We start from the raw sequence: 12329 nt of genomic DNA, 5'->3' as shown, positions 1-12329 counted from the left end.
CATTATTATTATTATTATTATTACCCTGCCCATCTGACCAGGTTGCCCCGGACACTCTGGGGAGTTTCCAACATCTATAAAGGCATAATAAAACATCAAACATTAAAAACTTCCCTATACAGGGCTGCCTTCAGGTGGCTTCTAAAAGTTGCATAGTTCTTTATCTCCTTGACATCTGATGGGACTGTAATTTCACTTCTCGCAGGGAGGGAACCGCCAGAAGGCCCTCAGAGCTGGACCTCGGTGTCCGGGCTGAATGATAGGGGTGGAGATGCTCCTTCAGGTATACTGGGCCAAGGCCATTGGGGCTTTAAAGGTCAGCACCAACACTTTGAATTCTACTTGGAAATGTACCGGGAGCCAGTGTAGACCCTTTAGGACAAGTGTTATATGGTCCCAGCGGCTGCTTCCAGAATCCTGGGAACAGTAATTAACCTCTTGCGGAGCTACAATTCCCAGCACCCTGAACTAGACTTCCCAGGATTTTTCAGGGGAAGCTGTGACTGTTAAAGTGAGGGAGTGGAAGACGAGCTTTCAGTGTATGGTGCGCAAGTATCCACAGATGTGGAGAAAAGTGTGACCAACATCTGTCTGCTGGTAGGGTGTTTGTGTGACTTTTTATCAACTTTCTCCATCTAGGAGAACTCTGCCCAATACTTTCTCTTTTTCCTTTTTTGCATCCCTCTTGTTCAGCAGCTGAGCAGGAGGGACAAACCTCTGCCCAGGCCTAAGAATAAAACACAACAAAACAAAACCCTGTCTGGTGTGTTTCTACGTTTCCCTGGCTTCTTCTCCTGCATCCTCAGTTCCAGAAGCAGCATTTTTTTTATGGCTGTAGGAAATAATCACGAATTCCTTGTGCGGCCTGCCACTGATCAGGCGTGCAAATTCTCCCATTTTGGAAGGAGACAATGACCAATTCCCTGCCAATATTCAGGCAGGCTTCAGTCTGTTTGCTTTGCGCCTCCAGAGCAGCGGTTTGTTTCTTTGTGTACCTAGGCATGAAACGGAGGCACCTCAGTCCGGTCTGCAAACAACAGCAAGAATGCCTCCTATAAAACGGAAGGATTCGACCAAGATCCCGTTTATTCATCTCTTTCTGCAACGTCCAAAGAAATAAAAGGCTCTCCCGCCCATTTGTGTTTGTGTGTCTCTTTCTCTGTGCCAGCTACAAACCTCCTCCTTCCTTGCGCCGTTTCTTGTTTTCATAGAAAACGATCCGTGTACCTAGAAAATAACAGGAAGGGAGAGAAGGCGGCGAGCGGGCGAGCGAGCCATTAAAGAAAGGAAGGAGGGGAGAAAAATCGTGTTTTCGGTCGCTGCCCGAGGAATAATTTTGCAGAAGGGTCCATATTTTTTCTCTCTGCTGCACCGGCGAGCGTTCGGGATGGGAAGCGCAATGTAGGCAGCTCGGCGGCGGCTACATTGCGCCCTTCCTTCCTGGCCACATTGTTCCCAAGCCAGGGCTTGGGGGAGGGGATCTCCGCCTCCCCCCCTGTGGCGCCCCCCCCAACCACACTCCTGCCCAGCCCCCACCAGCCTTTCCTAGCGGAGGAGCCCCGCAAAGCTGCTGGATCCCTCGATTCTTGGGGACTGGGGGTGCCGAGTCCAGGGCCTCCCCTCCCCCCTTTTGCACACACGCACACGCACACACACCCCAGCCCCCCTCTCCTCCTTCTCCTGCTCCTCCGCCGCCTCCTCCAGCCGCCGCTTCTCCTGTGCCCGGGGCCGATCCTTCGCTCTCCGGAAGCCTCCTTCGCTCGATCGGCGCGCAGCAGCCGTCGTTTCCCCATCACCACCACCACCACCCTCCTTATTATTATCGATAATATTGTTGTTGTTGTTGTCAGGAAGGGGGAGCCGAGCGCCTCTTCCCCACCCCCCTCCTCGCCTCTCCCCTCTCCCCGAGTTTGTGGAGGGTCAAGGGGGGGGCCGCGCAGCGCCGGGAAGGCCTGGGAGCGGGGCTGGGGGTTGCTTCGGAGTTGGCGACGGGCAGGAGGGCAGGGCAGGACCCGATGGCTCGTCCGAGGCCCCGCGAATACAAAGCTGGAGATCTGGTTTTCGCCAAAATGAAAGGCTACCCGCACTGGCCGGCTCGGGTGAGTACGCAGGGATGGCGGGCGTGGAGGTGGGGGGGGCGTTTAACCGAGGGGTGTGTGCGGGGGAGGGAGAGGTGGCCGAGGACTCTAATCTTAGCCCCCCACTCAGCCCCAGGGCCAAGCCTCCCCCGCGCAGCCCCTTCTTTTCTCTCCCCCCACCCCGGTGCCGCAAAGGTTGGCCGCCGCCGCCGCCGCCGCTTCTCCTTTCTCTTCCCTCTCCAGGGGCGTGATGGAACCATTGCATTTGCGGAGAGGGAGGGGGAAACACACACACAGCCCCACCTCCCCCCAGAACCTCCATCCTTCCATGCTCCACAATGGGATAATCGGTGGGAGGATGCGATTTGGGGGGGGCGGGGGCGGGGAGCCCAAGATTTCTCCATCTCCGGATCCTCGCTCCCTTTCATTATTCTCCCAGCTTCATTTTGATCAGACAACAACACCCTGCCCACCCCCTTTGGCAGCAGAAACGGAATCGGGGGGCAGGCGGGGGGAGCTGGACGAGAAGGCGGTCGTACCTGAAGTATTGTTATTGGGGGGCAAAGGGGGGGGCAAGGCAACCTGTGCGTGACAATGATGCTGGTTTATTCGACTGCCGCTCGCTGTCCCTTCTTCTTCCCGCCACCCCAAACTCACTACTCAAAGCAGCCACCATCACCCCGCCCCCTTGCTCCTTTGCAGGCGCCAGAAAGGGGGTGGGGGGGGCCAGCGAAAGAGAAAGGTGGTTTTCCTTTCCCCTTTAGACACTGTGATTAAATCATATTGTTGGTAAAGAGGCAGAAAGGAGTGGGGGGGGGGTCGCATCCTGAGCCTCAGAACCTTGAGGATCGAAGTGGTGTAAATTGCCCAGGAAATGATTGCTTGCCACTGGGGCCTAAAGCTCCGAAATGTACCTGCTAGACCCAGGTACAGAGCAATGGATCAGGTGTGCAGGCAGAGGGCAGGATCCTGGCAGTGCTTGAACTGCAAGAGGATGCAGAGCAGGCCTGGCTGCCCTCTTTGCCTTTTGTAACGCCTCCCTGTTTAGAAGACTGCAAGGAGAGAGGAGCATGGTTTGATTTGGGGGGGGTGGAATCAGGGAGTGGGTCTTTGTGCCAGTTCATTTAGTCTCCCGCTTCTCCTGCTTCCCTTCCCATCATAATTTAGGCACTAGGCCCTGGACCTGCAATCATTTTTTTCTTCCAAGTTGGATTTTTCATTAGGCATTTCACGTTTGCTTCTCTCATGAAAGCAGCTGGGGGTGGGAAAAGGGGGGTTGCCAACTTTTCCGCCGGCCCCTGTAGCTGTGCCTTTTGCAGCCGCTCAACCTCCAGCCAGCCATGCTTCAGGGCTGATGGTGCTGAGGTTACAAGGGCAACCTTGTGTGTTGTTTGTTTCCTGGTCAGTTGGCAACCATAGCAGAGACAGCTGAAAGATGTACCTGTTTGGTCCCTATTTGTGACAGAATACAAACCATGGCTGCCTATTCAGAATACAGAGTTCACCTTCATGGGGTCACGGTTCTATTGATGAAGACAAGCATGTATTCTACCCGCATACAAAAACCTGCAACTACAGGGAGCCCATATATTTGGGATACTTTTCTATTTCCCCCATACCTTCCCTTCTCCCAAAGTTCCTCTGGGCACAGGCACAACATATCGGCTCTCAGTGTCTGGGAACCTACAGGGTAGTTTCCCTTGCATAAGGAAGTCTGCTTGGCTCTGCCTGTGGAGTCCAGCAGGGGGCACTATCCCAGTGGTGGTTAATGCCCCCAGGAGCCACCAGTGGAAAGGGGTGACTAACAGTTCTGAACCTCAGAGCCGGGACCAGAGATGCCAGCTTGCAAGTGGGACGGGGGTGATGTTGCATGCAAGAGCACCATGCCTTCCTCCCTAAGCTGGACAGAAGCTTCCCAGGTTTTAGGAAGAAGGCACTAGGCTTTAATACTTACCAGGAACATTTAGGGGGCTGGCCTAGTCCCCCAAGTCCACTGACCACATGCCACTGCTCAGAGCCACATTCAAACTGTCCAAAGGCTGTTCTGTGGTCATGGTGCAAATGACCGCCTCATGCCCTCACATGGACCCACTACACATATACATGCCACTCGTGAAAGCACACACAAACTCACAGGACACACACTCTCACACTGTGCACACATAGTGCTGGATGTGGAGGAGTGCTTTAAACCTCTCTTCTCAGCCCAGTGCTGCAACAGTGATTCCCAGAGTGCTTCCCACTCAGCCCAGAGTTGCAATGAGCTGGTTCCTCCCATCACAGCACTAGGGATAGGTAAACCTCTCAGTTCAGCACTGTGATGGAGAGGGCAGTTACTGCCTCCTGCTGCTCTGGGAGGGGAGGAAACCCATTTCCTGGTGGGGCCGCAATAAAACTGCTAGCATGTTTGCAAAACTAAGCAGGGTCTGGTCTGGTTTCAAATTGGATGGGTGACTGTGCATTGAGATTCCTGTGTTGCAGAGGGGTTGGACTCAAACACCCTTGGGATCCCTTCCAATTCTATGGTTCTATGATAAATCCAGCCCAGTGCTAAGATGAGGAGAGGGCTTCGGGGGCCTGATCTGTGCTGCAGATTCACCACCATCCAGCATTAAATGAAGAATCAAAACTGATGGTACACTATCCTCCTTAAAATAGGAGCATCATCTGTCTATTTATAAACACTTTTTATAAATAGTGCCTGAGTGTTATAAAATTTTTAGAGAAACGACTATTTAACGAGAGAGGGGCATCCCCTTCTTGGAAGATGCCCAGATCTTTCTTCTTGAGACCATCTTCCTGTTATCTCCAGCAATATTATCAGGAAATCTCATTCATGACATCTTTCTATATAGGGAAGGGACCTTAGCTCAATTGTAGATCACATGCCCAAATATCCCAGGTTCAGTCCCTGTTATCTTCAGCTTAAGAAAAATCAGCTTTCAGGTGATGAGAAAGACCTATTTCTGCCCGAATTCATGGAGAGTTTCTGCCAGTTAGAGTAGACAGGACCAGACTGCATGGACAAATACTTTGACCTTGCAGGAGATAGCATCCTAAGTAGGGGCTGGATTTTATTATATGCATACACACAAATTTCAGTTTCATGCAGCTTGGGATGATGAGTTGGAAGTGACACTTGGGAGCCTGAATGTGTAGCCAGTATCCATCCATCAAGCCTACTGGGAGATGCTTTCATTAGCTCTTTGCTATCCATTCAATGTCTAGTATCTTAGTTTAGCTTAGCTTAGCACAGGTAGGTAGCTGTGTTGGTCTGCCGTAGTAGAAACAAAATAAAAAAAAAATCCCCTTCCAGTAGCACCTTAGAAACCAACTAATTCTTATTGGTATGAGCTTTTGTGTGCATACTGGAAGGATTTTTTTTTTATTTAGTTCAAGCACTCAGCTCAGCAGTCAGCTTTTATGCCGTAGAGTGGGGGACCTGTGGCCCTCTTGTTAAGGATGACAGGAGTTGGGGTCCAAGAACATCTGGAGGTTTATCACCCCTGCCAGGGAGGAAGAAGCAGGGTGAACACATCTTGACTTGGGAGGATGGGCTTATTCCGATCCCAGCAGACCATTGTGGTTTAAACTCAACATACACTCATAGAATTCAAAATTTCTCATCAACATACAGTGTGGTGTAGTGGTTAGAGTGCCAGATTAAGACCTGGGGGGACCAGGGTTCAAATTCCCCACTTGGCCATGGTGGGTGACTTTGACCCAGTCACTGTCTTTCAGCCTAACTTCACAGAGATTTAGCAACATTTCAGACCTACTAAGGCAGTGGTTCTCAACCTTGGGTCCCCAGATGTTTTTGGCCTACAACTCCCATGATCCCTAGCTCACAGGACCAGTGGTCAGGGATGATGGGAGTTGTAGGCCCAGAACATCTGGGGACCCAAGGTTGAGAAAGGCTGTACAGTGGTACCTCGGGTTACATATGCTTCAGGTTACAGACTCTGCTAACCCAGAAAGATTACCTCGGGTTAAGAACTTTGCTTCAGGATGAGAACAGAAATCGTGCAGCGGCGGCACAGCAGCAGCAAGAGGCCCCATTAGCTAAAGTGGTGCTTCAGGTTAAGAACAGTTTCAGGTTAAGAGCAGACATCCAGAACGAATTAAGTTCTTAACCCGAGGTACCACTGTACTAAGGTAAAATCCACTTCACACTGGGGTCATTCATTTCAAGGGCAGAGACAAGGATGTACAGTCAACAGAGCTCAACTTTGCCTGGAATGTGCCTTTAGTCCCCCAGTTGGCATACAGGGAATGCTCACAACCCAGGACAGACACACCTATGCCCACAGAGATTAATGGGCTTATGTTGGCATAGCCAATATAGAGTCTTCCAGATGTTGTGGACTACGATACCCATCCTCCCCAGCCAGCACAAGCCGATGATCAGGGATGATGGTCCAAAACATCTGGAGGGCATGTCCAGTGTATATAATAAAGTATACATAAACTCTGGGCTTCACTAAAGCTGTTAAATACAATTCTGAGAGCAATCTTTCCCAAACACAGAGGTGAAATTTTGCAAGCACCTCCCATAAGTTTAGCTGTTGGATTGCCAGTCTGCCAGTACTCAGCAACAGATGCCAGCAGATACAACAGGGTTTTATTTCCAGATTAAGGGGTCACCAGGTTAGCCCTGAACATAGAAAATCATTTTCTTGCTGCATATCCTTAGTTAAAAGGAAAGTTCAGAAGCCAGTGTTGTGAGGTTACTGGGCTTGGCAGCTCCACTGCAAATCATTCTGAGATCATCTCCAGCTCCGCATTCCATGCTGACAACCTTTCGATCTACATACAGTCTGGTTCCTCTTGGGCTCTTCCAAAATTTATAATACTATCAGCCAGTGAGTCAAATGTATTTGTTTGTGACCAAAGGCCATCACAAAACAAGGCTTTGTTTAGCCCATGAGGAACATATGTGTTGCATTAAAAAATACAAATCAAATGAATATAGCCGTTCTCTCCTAATACAACAAGCAAAGGGTCATTGTCTAGAACAGGAAGTGATTCTAAGATCCCTTTCTTACACGGCTGCTGAATATGGAAATGAGAGCCAGGATGGCTATGTTCTCATAGGCATCTGGTTGGCCAATGTGAGGACAGGATGCTGGACTTGATGGGCCATTGGCTTGATCCAGCAGGGCTATTCTTTTATTCTTAGTTTGTCAAACAAGCTTCAGATCTGCAAAAACTGTACAGAGTTACACCAGAGTTGACTCTGATGAGATAAATTACAAGCGGTGTGGAGTAAAAAAAATATCAACTGAAAGCGGAAGAAGGCATGTTGGTCAATGTGCAGCCCTGGAGCCAGTTCCACTGACATTATAGAACATGACTAGGGATGCGGGTAGCGCTGTGGGTTAAACCACAGAGCCTAGGGCTTGCAGATCAGAAGGTTGGCGGTTCGAATCCCCGTGATGGGGTGAGCTCCCGTTGCTCGGTCCCTGCTCCTGCCCACCTAGCAGTTCGAAAGCACGTCAAAGTGCAAGTAGATAAATAGGTACCGCTCTGGCGGGAAGGTAAACGGCATTTCCGTGCCCTGCTCTGGTTCGCCAGAAGCGGCTTAGTCATGCTGGCCACATGACCCGGAAGCTGTACACCGGCTCCCTCGGCCAATAAAGCGAGATGAGCGCCGCAACCCTAGAGTCGGCCACGACTGGACCTAATGGTCAGGGGTCCCTTTACCTTTACCTTTACCTTAGGTCCATTAAACAGGCCTATTTGTGTATAACTTCACATCATTCATTTAAAGCGCTATGATAGAATGTTGAATAGTCCACCAAAGAATTCTGGGCGCTGTAGTTTGTGAGTTCTCCTCCCAGAGCTACAATTCCCAGAGTGATATAACGATCAATCCCTCTGGGAATGCAAGGGGAATAGGGGAGTCGTAGCAGCAGCCTTAACAAACGACAGCTCCCATCATTCTTTGTGAGGGGAGCCATGACTGTTTGAAGTGGAATTGTAGTGTTTTCAATGTATGGTCTGATGGTGGCCTTAGTTGGATATAGCCTAATGTTTTCAGGGAGAACATTCAAGATTTTGAAGACCCATGCATGAGCCAATTTTATCTTGTATTTTGAGGCAAACTGGCCTTTAACTTGAAAAACAGCTACTGCCTTGAGGCCATTCCTGGGGAAAGGCAGCTATTTAAGCAGGCCACATTTAGTGTTGGGTTGCTCTGCTTGCTCATACCCTTTTTATGGGACGGCCACGTAACAACATCATCATCCAGTCATTGGCATCCTGTATTTTTATATTATTATTATTATTAATTATTATTATTATTAATTTATTTATTTATTATTTCTACCCTGCCCATCTGGCTGGGTTTCCCCAGCCACTTTGGGCGGCTTCCAGAAAAGATTAAAAATACATTAAAACATCAGTCATTAAAAACTTCCCTAAACAGAGCTGCCTTCAGACGTCTTCTAGAAGTCATATAGTTGTTTATTTCTTTGACATCTGATGGGAGAGCGTTCCACAGGGAGGGCGCCACTACTGAGAAGGCCCTCTGCCTGGTTCCCTGTAACTTCGCTTCTCACAGTGAGGGAACCGCCATTTTCTCTGCAGCTCTTTCATCCTTTTCTCAGATCACAGAAAGTCCAACTCCCGCACCCATTGTTAGAAACTTGGATATATAAGCTAGGCACCCAATAGCTCCTTGAAGCAAGGTTGCAGTCGCCAATACACAAAGTCTAGTTGCCATTTTTGGGCAAGATGGCAGTTTTCTGCTGCATATTTTAAAATAATAATAATGAGTGAGAGGTATAGTGCTAGAAAACTATAATACTATAGGATTTGGGGTCCCTTTCAACTCTATGATTCTATGATAGTCATATTATAGTATAGTTGCACAAATTAACATTATAACAGTATGATGTCATAGTTCAATATCTCTCTAATTTATAAAACTGACAGAAATATCATACCCTCTAGCATTTCTCCGATGAAAATAGGGACAGCCTAAGGAAAAGCAGGACATTCAGGGATAAAATCAGAAACTGGGATGGCTTCTGTAAATCTGGGACTGTCCCTGGAAAATAGGGACACTTGGAGGGTCTGAAATATGTTTTATTGATTATTGAAAGATTGTAGGGGTTTTTTAAGTGATAGGTAAAGGTACCCCTGCCCGTACGGGCCAGTCGTGTCCGACTCTAAGGTTGCGTGCTCATCTCGCTCTAGAGGCTGTGTGCCGGCGCCATCCGAAGACACTTCCGGGTCACGTGGCCAGTGTGACGAAGCTGCAGCTGGCGAGCCAGCACCAGCGCAGCACACGGAAATGCCGTTTACCTTCCCGCTATAAAGCGGTCCCTATTTATCTACTTGCACTTAAGAGTGCTTTTGAACTGCTAGGTGGGCAGGAGCTGGGACCGAACGACGGGAGCTCACCCCGCCGCGGGGATTCGAACCGCCGACCATACAATCGGCAAGTCCTAGGCGCTGAGGTTTTACCCACAGCGCCACTCGCGTCCCTATTTTAAGTGAAAGCAGTCATAAAATGGTACCCACCACAATCGTAATGAGCAGTGCTGTTTTTCTAGGAAAAGAGGTGCCAGAACTCGCCATGAACGCCACCTTTGCTCGCTTATAATGGCAATGGCGCCCACCTGAGAGGTGCCGGAATCGTGTTCCGGGGGGGAAAGCCCTGGTTATAAGGAATGTGTGCTAAACTTCAACTGGCCCCGCCCACAACAATTATGCCACGCCCCCTTATATGAACAGAACATAGCTGGATGTACATGTAGAAAAAGCAGAATACTCCTAAAAGGGAGGCAGGGCAATTGCAATCCTACTTGTAGCTTACAGTGGAAGAGTAATGACTGGGTAGTTCTTGGAGCCTCCAGTTTGGGAAGAAGCCCCGTCTTGGCATTCTTACCCATTTTATCCTCTCAACAATCCTGTGAGGTAAGCTAGGCCAAGAAGTGATTAGCTCAAGGTCACTCCATGAACTTCATAGCTGAGTGGGGATTCGAGTCCTAATCTATCACTGAACCACTAGCCAGCATGGTGCAGTGGTTAGAGTGTCAGACTTGGAAATGGGAGGCCAGGAGTTCGAATCCCCTCTCAGCTGTGAAGCTCACAGGGTGACCTTGGGCTACCTCACAAGGCTGTTGTGAGAATAAAATGAGGACGAGAGGACTAGGTGTGCACCACCTTGGAGGAAACAGGAGTATATAAATGTAAAATGTAATTTAAAATGGCCTCACACGCCTTTAGCTCAACTTTGCAAATAATTTCATGTAGATCACTAAGCGCACACAAATTTTGCCAGCCCACCTTCCCAAATACACCTGTGTTTGCTGTTTTTGGCACACTTACAACCTGGGGGAAAGGGTATCATGCCTGGAATTTGGCATGTCTTCCCTGGGATGAATGCCTTTAAGCCTGGAATGTGAATGCTGTTAATGAATGGCAGATAAGAGGCGATTCTTCCATTAAATTTTCACCCTAGCCAAAATGGGTTTTACTTTTGCATTGCAGACCTGTGCAGAAGGCAGGGGGAATGAGATGCGTAAAATAAAATAAATAAAATCAATTTAAACGCGACTTGTGAGTGCAGCCTTCCACGATATATGATGAAGATGATGCGCTGGCATTTCAGACTTCAAGAGGAACAGGAGATTCGAAATAGATTAGGTCACAGCTCTGAAAGGTACAGCTGTTAGCACATAAGATAAGATGGACTGGGAACCCTTACTTTTAATAATGCAGGCCTACTAGATTTCACAAAAGATGCTAACAGACTGTTGTTGTTGCTGCTGCTGCTGTTGTTGTTAGGGCTGGGTTGCCAAAGAAGGACAAGAATCTGTGTCACTAAAGACATTATCTGTGCAAGCCTTAGGGAAAGGTTATAGCTCAGGGGCAGATCAGGCACTGCATGCAGAAGTTCCCTGCCTGAAATCCTGAAGAGCAGCTGCCGGTCAGTGTAGGCAATAGCTAGATGGACCAGTGGGCTGACATAGCATTAGGCAGCTTCCTAAGCCCTTGAGACCAGTGTTCAAAATCAACCAGGCGCCCGCCAATCAGAAGGTATGCGGTTCAAATCCCCGCTACGGGGTGAGCTCCCCTTGCCCAGTCCTAGCTCCTGCCCACCCAGCAGTTCGAAAGCACACCAGTGCAAGTAGATAAATGGGTACCACTCCAGCGGGAAGGTAAACGGCATTTCTGTGAGCTGCTCTGGTTCACCAGAAGCGGCTTAGTCATGCTGGCCACATGACCCAGAAGCTGTCTGCGGACAAACACCGGCTCCCTCAGCCTATAGAGCAAGATGAGCACCGCAACCCCAGAGTCGTCCATGACTGGACCTAATGGTCAGGGGTACCTTTACCTTTTTATCACCCACTTGTGACCAAGTGAAGGTACCTGGGTGCCAGGACAGCAGCACCCAACATCTTCCCCATCTGGAGGTGCATACCTGGGGATTATTGGATCTTTACTGTTTTCACACACTAATACCACACCCTGTAGAATTCTATCAGTTACGTACATTTTATCTGCACTATTGGAATGAATCTCAGGAACCAAAATGCTTTTTCTGTGCCGCCTGAGCAGGAGCAGTAAACAACATTATAGTTCATTGTTGTCACTTGTCTTCACTTAACCCACCCCACTGCCTTGCTCACAGTTGTGAAGAATATTCTTAGTTATGAATGGTCTGTGTCACCATTCAGAAAAAGAGGTTGGAATAGGCCAGGACTCTTCTCTGGATCATGTGACTTTTCTTCTTTCAGTTCTCAAAGTTCTTCACCCAGCTCAAGGTTGCCAACTGAACTAGCCAGATGTTTAACTGATGATCAATCGCAGTCAATCTATCATTTGAAAAATAAGACTTTAGAGCTGTCTTACCCCAAAATGGCAACTAGCTATTCTATTTTGGCAACTGTAACCTTGGTTTAAGGAGCCCTTTGGTGCCTGGCTTATACAGTGGTATCTCAGGTTACATACGCTTCAGGTTACAGACTCCGCTAACCCAGAAATGGTACCTCTGGTTAAGAACTTTGCTTCAGGATGAGAACAGAAATCGAACGGTGGCAGCGCAGCAGCAGCGGGAGGCCCCATTAGCTAAAGTGGATCTTCAGGTTAAGAACAGTTTCAGGTTAAGAACGGACCTCCGGAACGAATTAAGTACTTAACCCGAGGTACCATGTATATCTCCGAGTTTCTATCACTGCTTGAGACATAGTGTCATTGGCTAAAGCTATCCATCTTGCCATAGTTAAAAGTGAAAAGTCC

General features: G+C 48.8%; 1 protein-coding gene across 1 annotated transcript in view; it reads left to right on the top strand.

The window, feature by feature from the left end:
• The first annotated feature begins 1271 nt into the window (after nt 1–1271).
• HDGFL3 (HDGF like 3) overlaps nt 1272–12329 on the top strand; it is a 46951-nt gene continuing 35893 nt past the window's right edge. The window contains exon 1 of the mRNA XM_053364422.1: nt 1272–2099. Coding sequence (XP_053220397.1) covers nt 2016–2099 — 84 coding nt within the window. The 5' untranslated portion in view covers nt 1272–2015. The remainder of the gene's footprint in view (nt 2100–12329) is intronic.

This window comes from Podarcis raffonei, chromosome 14, assembly GCF_027172205.1.
Source record: "Podarcis raffonei isolate rPodRaf1 chromosome 14, rPodRaf1.pri, whole genome shotgun sequence".
Taxonomy (NCBI): domain Eukaryota; kingdom Metazoa; phylum Chordata; class Lepidosauria; order Squamata; family Lacertidae; genus Podarcis; species Podarcis raffonei.
This window is presented reverse-complemented; position numbering and strand designations above follow the sequence as displayed.